This window comes from Bos taurus, unplaced genomic scaffold (assembly GCF_002263795.3).
Source record: "Bos taurus isolate L1 Dominette 01449 registration number 42190680 breed Hereford unplaced genomic scaffold, ARS-UCD2.0 Leftover_ScbfJmS_2140, whole genome shotgun sequence".
NCBI classification, from domain to species: domain Eukaryota; kingdom Metazoa; phylum Chordata; class Mammalia; order Artiodactyla; family Bovidae; genus Bos; species Bos taurus.
In genome coordinates this window covers 57,995-74,974 of record NW_020191223.1, presented here as the reverse complement: position 1 = coordinate 74,974, position 16,980 = coordinate 57,995, and the positions used below count along the sequence as shown (strand labels likewise).

The following is a 16,980-nucleotide window of genomic DNA, read 5'->3' as shown; positions in this document are numbered from 1 at the left end:
CCCTTTTTCTGTTTCCTGTCTAGAGAATATCCTTTAGTATTTGTTGGAGAGCTGGTTTGGTGGTGCTGAATTCTCTCAGCTTTTGCTTGTCTGTAACGCTTTTGGTTTCTCCTTCATATGTGAATGAGATCCTTGCTGGGTACAGTAGTCTGGGCTGTAGGTTATTGCCTTTCATCACTTTAAGTATATCCTGCCATTCCCTCCTGGCCTGAAGAGTTTCTATTGAAAGATCAGCTGTTATCCTTATGGGAATCCCCTTGTGTGTTATTTGTTGTTTTTCCCTTGCTGCTTTTAATATTTGTTCTTTGTGTTTGATCTTTGTTAATTTGATTAGTATGTGTTTTGGGGTGTTTCAACTTGGGTTTATCTTGTTTGGGACTCTCTGGGTTTCTTGGACTTGGGTGATTATTTCCTTCCCCATTTTAGGAGAGTTTTCAACTATTATCTCTTCAAGTATTTTCTCATGGCCTTTCTTTTTGTCTTCTTCTTCTGGGACTCCTATGATTCGAATTTTGGGGCATTTAACATTGTTCCAGAGGTCTCTGAGATTGTCCTCATTTCTTTTACTTCGTTTTTCTTTTTTCCTCTTGGATTCATTTATTTCTACCATTCTATCTTCTATCTCACCTATCTTCTGACTCCATTATTCTACTATTTGTTCCCTCCAGAGTGTTTTTGATATCATTTATTGCATTATTCATTATATGTTGACTCTTTTTTATTTCTTATAGATCTTTGTTAAACCTTTCTTGCATCTTCTCAATCCTTGTCTCCAGGCTATTTATCTGTGATTCCATTTTGTTTTCAAGATTTTGGATCATTTTCACTATCATTATTTGGAATTCTTTATCAGGTAGATTCCCTATCTCTTCCTCTTTTGTTTGGTTTGGTGGGCATTTATCCTGTTCCTTTACCTGCTGGTATTCCTCTGTCTCTTCATCTTGTTTATATTGCTGCGTTTGGGTAGCCTTTCTCTATTCTGGCAGTTTGTGGAGTTCTCTTTATTGTGGAGTTTCCTCGCTGTCGGTGGGGTTGTACGGGTGGCTTGTCAAGGTTTCCTGGTTAGGGAAGCTTATGTTGGTGTTCTGGTGGGTGGAGCTGATTTCTTCTCTCTGGAGTGCAATGAAGTGTCCAGTAATGAGTTATGAGATGTCAGTGGGTTTAGAGTGACTTTGGGCAGCCTGTACATTGAAGCTCAGGGCTATGTTCCTGTGTCGCGGGAGAATTTGCGTGGTATGTCTTTCTCTGGAACTTGTTGGCCCTTGGGTGGTGCTTGGTTACAGTGTAGGTATGGAGGCGTTTGATGAGCTCCTGTCAATTAATGTTCCCTGGAGTCAGGAGTTCTCTGGTGTTCTCAGGATTTGGACTTAAGCCTCCTGCTTCTGGTTTTCAGTCTTATTTTTACAATAGCCTCAAGACTTCTCTATCTATACAGCACCGTTGATAAAACATCTAGGTTAAAGATGAAAAGTTTCTCCACAGTGAGGGACACCCAGACAGGTTCACAGAGTTACATGAAGAAGAGGGAGGAAGGAGACAGAGGTGGCCAGGAGGATAAAAGGGGGAATCAAAAGGAGAGAGACAGATCCAGCCAGTAATCAGTTCCCTAAGTGTTCTCCACCGTCCAGCACACACAAAGAGATCCACAGAGTTGGGTAGAAGAGCAGGGGGATGGAGGAGATAGAGGCAACTTGGTGGAGAAAAAGGAGAGTCCAAAGTGGGAGACAGCGGTCAAGCCAGTAATCTTGCTCCTGAGTAAACTTGAGTACTGAAAATTGGGTTCTTAAAGGTACAAAATTGATAACAAATACCAAAAAGCAAAGATTAAAAATCTAGAGTAGAGGATGGATTTTCAAAAATTCAATATTAAAGGGAAAAAAAACAAAGTCACAAAAAGTATAAAATATATATATATATGAAGTTTGCTCTAAAAAATAGAGCCTCTTTCTCTCTTTTTTTTTGCAAAGTAATAGTAGGTTATAAAAATGAAAATTAAAGGAATAATAGAAGACTTAAAAATTAAAAATTTTTTAAAAAAATTAAAGAATGATATTAAAAATAGTAAAAATATATCTAGGACTTGCTCTGGTGTTGTTGTGGGCAGTGTGGGGTCAGTTCATTTTCAGATAGTTCCTTGATCTGGCTTATATTTCTCAAGACCTATAGGCCCCTCCCTATGTAGTCGGTACTAACGACAGGGTTTTAATCTATTGCACCTGTCACTTCCAAGGAGGTTCCCTCTGTTTTAGCTTCTTCTGTTTGCTGGGCTCTTCAGTGTCTGATTTCGGCCCTGACACAAGGGGGCTGGGGGTGGACGCTTTTTTTAGGCTCACTTGTTCAGTCGCACTGTGGGGAGGGAGGGACGCTGCAAACAAATAACACTGGCGTGTGCTTGCAGTGCCTCAGCCACACTGGGCCTGCCCCTGCTCACCGCGCGTGTGCCCTCCCTGCCCACACTGCTCAGGCTCCAGGTTGCTCCGCCAGGAACCGTCGGAGGCCAGCCCTTGGCTGCCTGCACCTCCCAAGTTTAAGACACTCAGGTTCAGGCGCTGGGGTACTCCTCAGAGGTGCAGACTCCGTTGGGCCTGCGTTTGGTGCACTTCTCAGGTCCGAGCAGCTCAGGTGATGAGGTGTTTGGTGAGCGCGGTTGGTGCGACTTATCGCCTCCCCCGTCCCTGCCTTCGGTTTTCTCGGTGTACAACTGGTGCACCTTCTCAGGTGGATGTTGACCATCCAGAATCCCAAGAAGTCTTGGTTAGCAACGAAGCCTGCTTGCAGTTTCGTAGATAATGCCTCTCTGGGGCCGCGATTGCCCCCTTCCGGCTCTGGCTGCCTTTGCCTGCCTGTCACCGGAGGTGGGGGATGGGTTGGCCTGCAGCCGGCTAGCTCTGCTCAGTCCTTTGTTCTGTGAGTGAGCCTGGTGGTGTCTTAGGTTAGGGCTTTTCATGTGGTAGCTCTCCCACAGTCTGGTTTGCTAGCCCAAGTTAGTTCCCTCAGATTGCCCTCAGGGCATTCAGGCCGGGTCCTGACTCTAAGCAATGCAGCCCACGCCTCCCTGCCCAGCCCCCGCTTGCTAGTGGAGGATGCAGGCATCTGCGCTGCTTCTCCGCTGGGGGAGTTACCGATGGGCACGTAATCTGTGGGTTTTAATTATTAATTTATTTTTCCTCCTGGTTATGTTGCCCTCTGTGGTGCCAAGGCTCGCCACAGACTCAGCAGTGAGAGTGCTTCCTCGTGTTTGGAAACTTCTTGCTTTTTTAAGACTCCCTTCCCGGGATGGAGCTCCATCCCTACCTCTTTTGTCTCTCTTTTTATCTTTTATATTTTTTCCTACCTCCTTTTGAAGACAATGGGCTGCTTTTCTGGGTGCCTGATGTCCTCTGCCGGCATTCAGGAGTTGTTTTGTGGAATTTACTCAGCGTTCAAATGTTCTTTTGATGAATTTGTGGGGGAGAAAGTGGTCTCCCTGTCCTATTCCTCTGCCATCTTAGGACCGCCTCCTCTGTCTCCTCTCGTATTCATCTTATCCTTCTTAAATGAATTCTTCTCCTTCATCCCCCTCCCTGTCTTCATATTCATCTAGCTGTTTTTCCTAATTGCTTTGTAGTTTTTTTCTTTCATAATGGCATACTTAGTATGACAACATTTATAAATCTGAATCATGCAGATATATTCCTCTTATTATCACATCATTTTGTATCATGACTTTGAAGTCTTCCATTTCTGTGGTGGGATCCTTTTTGTCATCATAAGGATCAAGGGGATGGTGTGTAAAAAAGTACAGGGGAAAAAAGTGTTAAAAACAAAACAACTTACCTTTGCAAGACCAAGGCCTGCTAGAGTCTTGAGTGGTTTTGGAAGAGGATCAGGCCTTGGGAAGGCAGGATGAGAGAAGCCCTGGACTCCAGGTGATGGTTTGGGAAGGGTTTCAACCACATCTTCAATTTCACTATCAGAATTATTGTTCTCAGAGAGGGTGGTACTCTCTCGTCTCACAATGCCACATTCTGCTTCTAATACAGTGAAAACAGGGGAGAGTACATGAGAACCTCTGTCATTTCAAATCAGTGAATAACACCAGGAGGACAGTCTTCAAATAACTTACGGTTTCTCTTGGATTGCTGAAAAGCCTTCATTAGCTTTGCTAAGTTTGGTTTTGGTTCCTTCTGGAGAAAAAAATAAGAGCTTGATGAATAACAAGTATCAAGTTGAATAAAAGAATTATAACCTCCCCCATTACTATATGATCTAACACAAAGAACACAGGCTCTGGAGTCATTCAGATGTGGATTCAAATCCCAGTTCTGCCACTGACTAACCTTCTCATAGGGTAAGCATTATGACAGATGACATCAGAAACCCCAGATGTTCCTCTCCTTACCCCTAATTGACTGCTGTACAAGTACTATGACACCCACTAGATTATTTCTCTACCAAAATGTTCTAGAAAAAAAATTTATCCCTGGCAGTTTAGAGTACTATTGAAAAACTAAGACATTTAAATTAATTGCTATATTTTGACATATGCTTGCATGATATCTATATGCATGAATTATCACTTGGGAAGGGAAATATGAAAGTTTAGATTTTAGTAGAACCTTATTTAGATACGTTACAAGTGCATACAGGATAAGCTACTTCTATTCTGTTTGTTAAACAGCTAAAGACAAATATTGTTTCAATTCGGCTCTTTCAAAGAAAAAGGGAAAAAAAACTAAGAGTAAACCTGTAGGGAAATGATCATGAATGAAAGCCACAAACACACTAAACAGAAAGCCATAATCAAACATGTTCACAATAGAGGCAGAGAGAGATGGACTGAAAGAACAGACACTGAAGAAAAGTATTCTGCAAGGAAAAATTAGGTTAACAGTAAAAAAAAAAAAGGTGGGGGAGGAAAAGAAAGCAAAGAGAGAGACATTCCTAGTCAAGTACAAAATTAAGGAAAAAAAATAAGTATAATAAGGTTTGTGGAAAAACACATATATTTAAAATGCATATACAATAGATCAGTAATATATCAATATTCTTAAGGATATACTATGAACAAAGCTTCTGTTTTCAACGCTTTAATTAATATATAAATTATGCATCTATATTCTTCAAATTTTATGAAAATATCAACATACATTGTATACAAAACATATATTTAAGACAGAGGCTTTTGTTCATAATATATCCCTAGTATAACGGTCAGTATTACTCTAAAACTTTTTGTTTATAAATACTACCATATTAGAGTTGAATTTTGCCACTATAAAAAATGTCATTTGATTAGCCACACATGGTCATCTATCACTACCTGAATGTTGTAAAGTATTACTTGAGAGAGAGAAAATTGATTAAGAAATATTCCTAACTATTTACTGGGAAAAAGAACTGGTAATCAAAATTCCGAGGAGAATGTATGGCTTGAAAAGAAACATTTAATGGAACACAAGATGGGGCTAAAAAGGTCAAAAATTTTAAGCTAAAATTTTATCTCACAATTGGTGGACACTGAAAAAAATACTATAACCTTTTACTTTTCACGTGTTTCTTATTTATTTCCTTTTTATGCAGGACCTCCTTCCTCAACATAACTCAACTGAACTATATTACCTGTAACATTATATAGGATACCATTTCTCTCTTCATTTATTCACATTCAAAAACTATTAACATGATTCTTACACTCGATACCTATGCTACGTGCTCCAGGAGATGCACAATTGTTTCCTGAACTCCACTAGCTTACAGTGATACGGGGCTGTAAGATGAATACTTCAATCACAGTAATACAAAATGTCTGAAATCTGAAGTTTTAGAATGTGTCACAAGAACTTGGAGTAGGTTTTTTTAAAACTACAATAGAAAAAAAAAATCTCAAGTTGTAAGTTTTATCTTACGGTTATTAAAAGTCTCTGCTTCTATGAAGTGAAAGTTGCTCAGTCGTGTCTGACTTTTTGCAACCCCATGGACTATATGGTCCATGGAATTCTCCAGGCCAGAATACTGGAGTGGGTAGCTGTTTCCTTCTGCAGGGGATCTTCCCAACCCAGGGATTGAACCCAGATCTCCTGCATTGTAGGCAGATTCTTTACTGTCTGAGCCACAAGGGAAGCCGCTTCTATAGCTGGTTATTATTTTAGGCAAACGTGCATTCTTCAATGAGATGAAGAGTTGTGAATATACTCTTAATAGAATGCTTGAGAAAACACAGTGGAATCCCTTTATAATATGGATTTTGGAGACACAGAATTTTAATTTCTAAATCTTTATAACTTCAACTTTTATTTTAGTCTTAATGCAGAGCCAAGACAGAAACAGAGAAATTAAAAAAAAAAAAAGGCCCTCCTAACAACTCTGTTGCTGCTGCTGCTAAGTCACTTCAGTCGTGTCCGACTCTGTGCGACCCCATAGACGGCAGCCCACCAGGCTCCCCCGTCCCTAGGATTCTCCAGGCAAGAACACTGGAGTGGGGCACCATTTCCTTCTCCAATACATGAAAGTGAAAAGTGAAAGTGAAGTCACTCAGTCGTGTCCGACTCTTTGCGACCCCATGGACTGCAGCCTACCAGGCTCCTCTGTCCATGGAATTTTCCAGGCAAGAGTACTGGAGAGGGTTGCCAACGCCAAGAAACCAAAATAAAGTGTCCAGGGGTGGTGGGTAGTGGTGGGGGGGCAACTAGATGATATATACTATATAGTTTTGGAACTGAAAGGCTCCAGGAAGATTCCATGATTATTAAAATAAGTAATTATATCCACTAAAGACATCATTATGAGTGTTGCAAAAGTCATGTCCTTATGGTTTAAAATTCACAGTAAGACTCTATCCTTGACCAAAATTCATATTTCCTTCACTGTGGGAAAGCTTTTCCCAATACAATTTTTCTGTCACTCTATATTTTCCAGCCCACTGTTTTCTTCATTCCACCTTCAGTATTTACCAAAGTTAAAAAAAAAAAAAATCAACTACTCATATTTTTATAAAATAGTTTGCTCTGAAGAACTTTCTATTACAAACATAACAGTGAGATGGACACCATTGCTGAATTTAAGAGTAAACACTACATGAAACTGAATTCAGAGCATGAAAACTAACTTCACAAGAGACCACTTTACCTTGGTTTCAGAACCTAAGATGTCATCATCTGATGTAGGCCATGAATCCACACCAGGTTTGTTGGAAAACCTTTAGAGCATAAACACAATGAAAATGAGTGAGTTCATTTCTCTAAATGAAAAAAAAAAAAAAAAGAAGCAGCAAGTGAAAGTTTGGCTATCTATGTAGTAAACGAAGTTTCTTGACATAATTAAAATTTGGCCTCTGTTTTAAAACATTTTTTGAAAGATATTTTGATGTGGACCATTTTAAAAGTCTTTATTGAATTTGTTGCCATGTTGCTTCTGTTTTATGTTTTGGCTTTTTGACCCCAAGGCATGTGGGATCTCAGCTCCTCCTACCAGAGATTGAACCCACACCACCTGCATTGGAAGGAGAAGTCTTACTAACCATCTTAACCACTGCACCCCCAGAGAAGTCTCCAAAAGAGATTTTAGTTACCTATTTCTGCTTCCATCTCTCCCAACCTAGGACATATCTAGGTAAGACTCATTCTTAGTTTCCATAGCAAAGACTGACAGCCAATATATTGGCAGAGCCTGAAAATAATATGTTTTCACCAAGTCCTAATAGCTGAACTGAAAATCTAACTGATGGACTGACGTAACTTTTGTTTGCCCAAACTGGAATAAACCTGGTGACTTAAAGCAGAAGGACATGCTGCGCCTTCTCCATTGTCTGTCCCTGGTTCAGAGCCTAGACTGTGTCCATCAAAAATGGCAGTCTTGGTCCTTCAGCAGGGAAATCACTTATGGAGAAGGCCCCATTCCTCCCCTTCACTGTAAAGGGAATACAGGAGTTCCCTGCAATGTCTAAAACTTAAAATGGACACAAGTCAAAGAAATAATTTATATGTTTCACTTATATGCTACACGGGTACTTCTCAATCTCTGCTGAGGGACAGGAGAGTGGATGTTGGAGCCAGGCAGGCCAGCTGTCAAATCACAGGTCAACTCATTTTAACCATGGAATCATGGGTCCATTCATCAACCTCCCCAAACCAGTTGCCTAATTAAGTAAAAGTAGGACACAGTTACTTTACGAAGCTGTTCTGATGACTCTAGGAGGTCACAAATGTTAAGCACATAATGCAGTCTCTAACCCAGAGCAGAACACTCAACAAACATTAGCTTCTCTTCTCTGTGTGTTCTCTTAGTAACACATACAATTTTAAAAAATCCGTCAAATCCTACCTGCTTAAAGAGTCTTCTGCAGAACTCTTAGCCGCTATTAAAGAAAAAAATAAGACACATTTTAAATCAACAAAAGAAAAATACAGACGATTAAAACCTCAAGACTGATGTTTTGTTTAAAAGTGTTCCTTTGGGACCACACCTGGAGCCCACACTAGAGGGAGCAGTGATTGTATTATATTCATGGGCCACTAATACCTAAGAACCATTGGTCTCCTTATAGTCATCAAATGTAGAACAGAAGGAAAAAAGAGAGAACTGCTATTTACAATGACCATAATCCTAACCAAACTCTAGGAGACTGACAGAAAATGATACTGCACCATTAATAGAATCAGTGCGATATGCTGTCAATAGCACGCTGAAACAGCACAGTGTTCCTGGACTTCCATTGTCTGGAGCAGTGAACAGAGGAACAGGTGTCTTGCTGGACATAACACAACTTCTCTGGCTCTTCAGTTCAGGATGAAAACGCCCTCTCACAGGGAAGATTGTTCTACAGGCACTGAACTTCAGAGCGTGGGAAAACATAGGAAACAAAGTCTTCCTGGCCCTCTTTCCAGATGTAAGAGAAGTATGAAAGATGTAGTGATTCCAGATTTAGAAAGGATGATCTCTTGAAAGGGAGGTGGGGGAGGGCAAATGGGTGAAGGGGGTCAGCTGGGTGGTGGGGATGAGGACTAGACTTGTGGTGAGCAGGCAGTAGGGTACACACAAGCTGAACTTCTTACTGTTTTAAATATATGTGTATACGTACTAATACATGTGAAAAGTACACTCTCTTGAGACTATTTCCTTCCATTGTTCAAGGGTATCTGGACCACCTAGAGCAGGATGGTCTAAACAGTGCTCTGTTCTACTGAGGGATATCATTGTATCAATCCTGCCGATTATATGGCAAATGTTGATAGAAATCATGCTTTTTCAGCTTGGAAGGCATTTGTCATCAGATCCTAAGCTGATGAATAAGGGGAGGAAGGGAAGGATGGAAGGAGCTACAGACTCTGGTGCTGTTGGACAACATTTCACATGTGTCGTCATGATCTGATGCTGGAGGGATGACTCACATGGAGGGAGAGGGGTCCTCCAAGCTCAAGCCTGGAGGGCAGAGGCAGTGATTTTTAAATGTTTGCACCCAGTAACATCAGAACAATGCTTGGTACGTAAAAGACACTTGATAGTTATCTCTTCAGTAAACAAATGAACAAATAAATAAGAATGATTTCCTTGAAAAGTGTGTTTAGAAAACTATAGAAAGTAACCAGGGACAACTCTATTCTGTTCTGAGCATATCAAAGAACAAGACTCTATGTCATCTCTGTATCTTCTCTAACCTACAGAAGTTCTTTGATGGATGTTGTTGTTGTTCAGTCACTGAGTTGTGTCCAACTCTTTGCGACCCAATGGACTGTAGCGCACCAGGCTCTTCTGTCCATGGGATTTCCCAGGCAAGAATACTGGAGTGGGTTGCCATTTCCTTCTCCAAGGGATCTTCCCAATCCAGGGATCAAACCAGTATCTCAGGCATTGTCAGGTGGATTCTTTATTACTGAGCCACCTGGGAAGCCCCTTTCGATTAGATAGAGGTCTACTAAGTTTAAAGGGGTTCTCAGACAGCTTGTACAATGTGCTAGATGCCACATCAAGGGGGCATAGTGGTGTTTTTGCTAATGTGAAGTGTTTGGGGTCTTTTATTAGAATCTGCAGAGTCCCAAGTTGATCTATTTGAAAATCTATTATGATAATCTTTTAAAGAATGGCAACAGAACATGTTATCCTTACAAAACTATACTATCGTGACAATCATCCAACACACAGAAGGAAACATCTGGTTCTAATGAAGCCAACCTATCTCACTCTTTTTGGATCTGTGAGGAATAAAGGTGGTAATAGAGACCTTGTTGGTACAATAGGCAAAATAACCGGTGGTTCTCAACTAGGCATTGCTTTTCTGATCTGTACTATTCCAAGGTATCTTTCGAAAGTAATCTCTTCCTGGTACACTGCACACTGGCTCAGCATTGCAGTTCTTACTGTTTATCATTTCTTATCCTACCAGGAAGGGATTGTTGAGGTTTCCAGTTTAAACGATGGTAACTTTTTTAATGAGACTAATCACTACACAGTAACTAATAACTATTCATTCACTAAAGGCAAACTATTTGTAAAAGTTAAAGTTCCACTTTTATAAGAAGTCCAATGTGTTATAATATGATTATAGATGAAATATATATCATACTAACAAACATTTTTTCTAATTTACACAAAAATCTACTACAGGATTTTAGTGGCTGTGATTAAATACATGGAATTCTTTTCAGACAATACTGTCTCTGATGTTAAATTACCTACAATTAACTTCTTTAACAATTCTGAATACTAGACTATTAAGAAATTAATTTAAAAATAAAATACACATGCATTTTACACTACTTTTATCATAGTTGTTTCATTATTGAAACTTCCTCACTCCTACTTTATCTATGGTAGAATCACCAAGAGTAATTCATTATTAGCAGATGACGTACCTGGGTTGCTTTTTTGGGGAGTAGTTTTAGGCCTCTTTTCTTTATATTCAGAGATCAGTTCGCAAATGCTATGTGTTAAAAATGTGATAAATAATTTTTTAACACTAATATGAAAAACAACTACAAAATATGTTAAATTCTTAGATTATTTCAGACAGACAAGGTCAGCGATAATATCAAAACTACAATTGTCCCATACATTTCAAGTTTCTAAGTTCTACAAAGTTTTGCTTAGTATGTATTTAAAGGAGAAAGAAAAGGAAGATGAAGTAGTCATGAACTGAGGGCAATATAGCTCAGTAGATTAACTAGATTTAGCTTGGCATACGAAAACTCTTTCAAACTTGCAAATCCTAGCTCTGTAACCAACTGCTCTTTGTTTCTAGAGAAGTTGCTTCTCTTGAGTTCAAAGTCTTCCTCTACACAACTGGGATCTTACTGCCTTATTTCACAAGGGGATTAAGAGGATTTAATGAGATAATATATCCCCAAAATGCTTGCAGGATGGAATAATTTGTTCTTGAACTTTATTGCTGGAACTACTTTGAAATCCCCAATAAAACCAATGTCTATTTTCTTATGTGTTTAGCATTCAGGGGCTGCAGGAAACTTATTAATTATGGTGATCAGTTGTTCTTTGTGGTTCATAATTTGGGGAACCTCAGCTCTTATATCATTTGTACCTAAATTTATTTATAAAATATGAACTCACTACATTAGATAACATAATTATCCCCCGTTATTGCAGCTAATCACACCAAGTGCAGAAAACTAATCACAATCAAGACCTGGCCTGGACCGCTACTCTCCATTCTCTACCTGCTCAAACTCTCAACCAGCAGATCTTTCTGACAATGATGCTTAATCTCCATGTTCATCTCCGATTCACTTGGAAGATGTTACCCTACTCTTACAATGGATTCTGGCAAGTCCTACGCAGGGCTTACCTCTCTAAATTCCTCTCTGAACTAACTTACTTGAGATTTAAGGATTTCTGGTAAATGAGGCAGATAAATCCTTTGGAAGATTTTCATTCTTACAGGAAACAGATCCCATGAGGGGGCCAACTGTAACTATGGAATCTCAGGCAAGTTGACACCCACTACTCTGGGAAGGATGACAGGGAACCTATGACCTAAGGAAAGGTGCCCCCACAAGATAGAAGCTGCCTGCACCAAACAGACAACTCTCACTGGTCATGTAACAAGTAACAGTTAAAATTCTTTTTGGCTGCAGTTTAGTGATAACTGGCATTTTAATGTAAACACTTACATATCAAAACCACTAATAGCAGCATATTCTTCCGCAGTCCATCCAAAGACATCTGGAGAAAAGACGTCAGCACCTCGCTGAAGGAGAAGACTGACTACATCGGTACATTCATAATTGACAGCAAGTATGAGGGCGGTTCTAAAACAACAGAGAGATGACGTCACCCTCAGGAAGTTGAGTTAACTTACAGAAACAGCTCGTTTGATATGCTTTACCAAGTTAACATCTTGCCCTTCCATGAAGAACTGACCATTTACATGCTCAAGTCTACATCCTTGTAAATTACTTCCACGGCTAAAATGAAGGGATGGAAAAGAAGCCTCCTGCCCCACTGGGATGGCACGCAGCAGCAGTTACTATTTCAAAAGTCCCTGATGAGGACTCCCCTGGTGGACCAGGGGCTATGACTCCAGGCTCCCAATGCAGGGGGCCCAGGTTCCACCCATGGACAGGGAACCTCATCCCACATGCTGCAACTGAGAGTTCCCACAACTAAGACAGCACGCAGTCAAATAAATAAATGCTTTAAAAAAATAATAACAAAGTCCTTGATGGACAAGAAACTATGCTGAGGTCACTTATCTGAGGCAGGTGAGTATTTAAAGGACGAATCCCCCGTTTCCTCCTTAGTCTGATATATTATGCTTCAAAGTCAGCTAGAGGTTGGGTTAAGCAAAGGCTATTTGCAGGCTTAAAACAAAAATATTAACAATAATGGAAATAAAAATAGTCACCGAGGCACTTAATGATGTTGACAAGCATGTGCTCTTCACTAAATGAAATGCTATATATACACACAGCCGCCTTTGAAGGATGCATTACTATTTGCCTTTTTGTTCCAGGAAACTTATTTGCTGATGATAAGTACTGTGCCCAGGGTCATAACCCTAATAGGTAGGAAAGCTAGGAGTTGAACCCAGTCTGAATCTAAAGCCCATCGTTTTCGTCTGTATCATCCACCTCTGACTTATCTTTGTTAAAGGAACTGTTTATCCAATTAAACCTATCGTTCTTCCTCCCACCTTCATTTAAAATGAAAACATCAAAATGTACTAGAAATGAAAAAGGATAAAAACTGGTGAGCCTACAGTATCTGGTGACAGTGATTACTCATCACTTTTTTGTTGCTGCTTAGTCACTAAACTGTGAAGGACTCTTCTGCAATCTAATAACATCAGTATATTTCAAAGAAAGTAACTGAAAGCAAAGAATCATCCAAAAGACAAAATCAACTCCTTTATGTTTAGTATGCATCTTTTAAGGAAAAATATATACAAAGTAGAGGTTAAACAAACGTTATAAAATAATTAAGAAATTCAATACTGTCATAAGGTAAACTGAAAAGCAGAATCCATATTTTATACAGCTAATGAAACTAGTATGAAATCCCTCAGCTACTACAAGATCAACCAGAAAAAAGAATAGGTTGCATATGACATCACTCAATATTATAAAGGAATATGAATCCTGCTATATATTCCTGCTATATAGTTTTTCACGATTCCCAGTGAGAATAATTGATTTTCTACCTAACTGATGAAGTGTTGATCACAAATGAAACCTGTTATTAATTTAATCTTGATCTTAGCACCTGAGAACAGCACTAAGGTTTTTAAAAAGAAAAAGAACAACTGTACCTTTGCATCTTATCAACCGCATGTATATCTGCTTCTTTTTTTACTAAAAATTCCACCATTTGCTGTTTCCTTTCACTTATGCCAAGTAAGAGTGGTGTAAGGTCATCCTGTAAAACAGGAAAAACCATTTCTAATGTACACAGTTAACCTATTTCTAAACTGAACGGAAAATCATGCAATAGATACTCTGAACTTAAACATATAATTCAGAAAGTAAACAAAAGGGAGCCCCTTCTCCTCATCCCCTGGCGCGCCTTCTATCTCTTCAAGATGCTCCTCCTCCTGGCCTTCCCTGGGGGTCCAGGGGCTAAGACTTGAGTTCCCAAGGCAGGGGGTCCAGGTTCCATCCCTGGTCAGGGAACTAGATTCCACGTGCCGAAACTAAAGATCCCACGTGCCACAACTAGACCCAGTGCAGCCAAATATGTATTTCAAAAAGATAAATAATAAAATGCTCCTCCTCTACCTCTTCCAAAGATGAACCACAGAGTCATTCTCTAAAACGCACTTTCAACATTTACTGGTTGCAAGGATCTTTCTTCTATCATAGTATTTATCAGGAATATTGTAGTATTTACTTGCTCTATTACTAGTCTCAACACTCCTCCAGAGAGAATCAATCAGCTACTAAATCAACTGCATATTTTAGGAACAACGCTGAGGCAGGACTATATAATATTATCTGTAGCATGCACAAGCTATCCAAGGATGACCAAGAGTTACCTCATGAGGTTTACAGACATTCCAATGGGAATATTATCCTCTACACGAACACGCAAAGAGAAAGGTTGTTTTGTGTTTTTCTTTCTTCCAAAAAACCAACTGTAGGCACCATGTTTTTTGCTTTCTCAGCAAAGTCTCCTGAAATTTAATCTTACTCATTCTCCTTTGCTTGTTCCTTCCCCCGCCCTTAAGTTAACCTGACAGGTCAGCTTTAGCTAGATGCTGTTTTGACACAGAACAACACTGCTTCTCTTCAAAGACCTTTCTTGACGACTCTCATGTAATTACCTCCAGACCTCCAGGAGGAAGCTTCCTTAATCCCAGTGTTCTGGTCTCTGTCTTGCTTTACTGTTCTTAGTTAAAGATTACAAGGTCAGTTCAGTTCGGTTCAGTCGCTCAGTCGTGTCTGACTCTTTGCGACCCCATGAATTGCAGCATGCCAGGCCTCCCTGTCCATCACCAACTCCCCGAGTTGACTCAGACTCACGTCCATCGAGTCAGTGATGCCATCCAGCCATCTCATCCTCTGTCGTCCCCTTCTCCTCCTGCCCCCAATCCCTCCCAGCATCAGAGTCTTTTCCAATGAGTCGACTCTTCGCATGAGGTGGCCAAAGTACTGGAGTTTCAGCTTTAGCATCATTCCTTCTAAAGAAATCCCAGAACTGATCTCCTTCAGAATGTAAGTTACCAATAAATATGCACTCAGCGTTTTCTCGGGGAGTTGCTCTTCCGTGAATTCTCCCTGTGCTCTCTCTCATAATCCTGTGTGTTTGGGAGACTCATTCAGTGTGAAACTGCCACAACCAACTTAAAATTCTAATTTGAAAAATTGAATCCCATCCTGAAGAAATTCTTTTAAAATATGAAATCAATTATAGATTAATTAGACTGTATTTAAAATCTTGAAATAGTTATCAAAATAAACTATAAAACAAGAATTGGAAACTCAAATGCTTATGGAGGGAAAGCCGGTGGCCTGAGTAAGTGAAAAAGCCAGGTGAGGCTGGCAAACCTGCGAACACACGCCCCATATAGAAGGGGAGGCCTCCACACGCAGAGCAAACGGTAGCATGCGCTCAAGGGGGACCAGATTGAGTTCTCCAAGAAGCCTGAAATGCAGACTTCCGCATCAGTTTGCTAAGTTTTAAATGTTGACTCAGTCTGTGGAGGTAGGTAAGCTAAACATATCCAAGGACCACATTTGCTCTGTAGCCCACTTGTGGTTTCACGTTTTGCCGTTTCCAAACAGGTGGGCATAAAGCAAATATTTGTATGTGAAAGCTTTCCTTTCTTTAGTATCATGTGTTTCACAAGAAAAGTGGGTCTCAATATGTAATAAAAATTGCTGTTGACTCATAATTTTATTAAAATAAATTTAAAAAACAAGACTCAAAATTCCCACTTTAAGAATGTTTCCACTGCTTGTTAAAACTACAATCTGTTTCTAGAATTCTCCCAGATTATTAACCAAATGGATAATGAGTTCCTAAGACTGCTGAAACTAAATTATTAAAAGAATCCCCATCTGTACTAACTTCATGGGTTTTGATGTTTAAAGCTGTCGTCTTGCTTATGCCAGGGCTCAGCAAATCTAACACACACACTGCAAGAGTCTGTCCTGCTGACACCAAAAGAAGGCTCATGAGTTACTATTACTGCAGTCAGGAAAACACTGTTGGTAACAAACATCTGTTGACCTCATGACCTGGTTGATAACAGAAGGTGTAAAATTCTTAAAGGGTCAGACTCTACAGACGAAGTGACTTCGCCATGAGCAAATCTCTAAAGACTCTTGGAGTGTCACTGAATAATTAGTGGTTGGAAGAAAAAGGAGTTATATTATTCAAGCCAATAGATTTTGCCAAAAATATTCCTTTTAACTTCTCAATCACAGAGGGAGAGGAAAAAGTCTGGCTAATATTGTTGCAAAGGAGGGAGCTGATGGAAGTAGGAGGGAGCTGATGGAAGTAGCCAGCACTGATCAAACTCCAACTCTTCTATCGATTACTTATTTTTGAGATAGGTGCACTTAGAAATTATCCTTAATCACTCCGTAGTTCTTCACCAAGGATCGTATCAGAATCTCAAGGAAATATTTCTAAATACACATGTCCAGGCTTTCCTCGATTTATTTCATCAAAATCTTCAGGGAACAGCCTAGGCTTGTAAATTTTTTTATAAACTTTCCCAAGTGATTGTGGTTTTCACCAGCACACTCTAGCTGAGAATTAGCGCAGCAAACATTCCAGTCTCATCTCTCACCCACATGGCCAATTCCTTCTCTTACTTGAGGATTTGAAGAAAAAAGAAAAGTATAAGGTAAGAGTCATCAAAACAGAACTAAATTTTCCCGGGTAAATAATGGTAGAACAGGGACTAATCAACACAAAAGGCAACCTGATCTCATTGTTTATAAACCCCTTACTTTCCATCAAGACCTTCTAGATTGAGAGCAGAGTCCAGACTCTTGTCTAACTGGCTGTTTCTGCCAGAATAGGATAATATTTCTGTTAAGTATT

General features: G+C 39.7%; 1 protein-coding gene across 1 annotated transcript in view; it reads right to left on the bottom strand.

Moving 5' to 3' along the window:
* The window catches only part of LOC526041 (ankyrin repeat domain protein), a 50,051-nt gene that overhangs the window by 13,850 nt on the left and 19,221 nt on the right, over positions 1 to 16,980 (bottom strand). The window contains exons 5-11 of the mRNA XM_024989117.2: positions 13,739 to 13,845; positions 12,102 to 12,239; positions 10,830 to 10,897; positions 8,302 to 8,335; positions 7,108 to 7,177; positions 4,106 to 4,166; positions 3,817 to 4,013 (exon numbers count right to left, since the gene is read on the bottom strand). Of these exons, the coding sequence (XP_024844885.1) occupies positions 3,817 to 4,013; positions 4,106 to 4,166; positions 7,108 to 7,177; positions 8,302 to 8,335; positions 10,830 to 10,897; positions 12,102 to 12,239; positions 13,739 to 13,845 (675 nt within the window). The remainder of the gene's footprint in view (positions 1 to 3,816; positions 4,014 to 4,105; positions 4,167 to 7,107; positions 7,178 to 8,301; positions 8,336 to 10,829; positions 10,898 to 12,101; positions 12,240 to 13,738; positions 13,846 to 16,980) is intronic.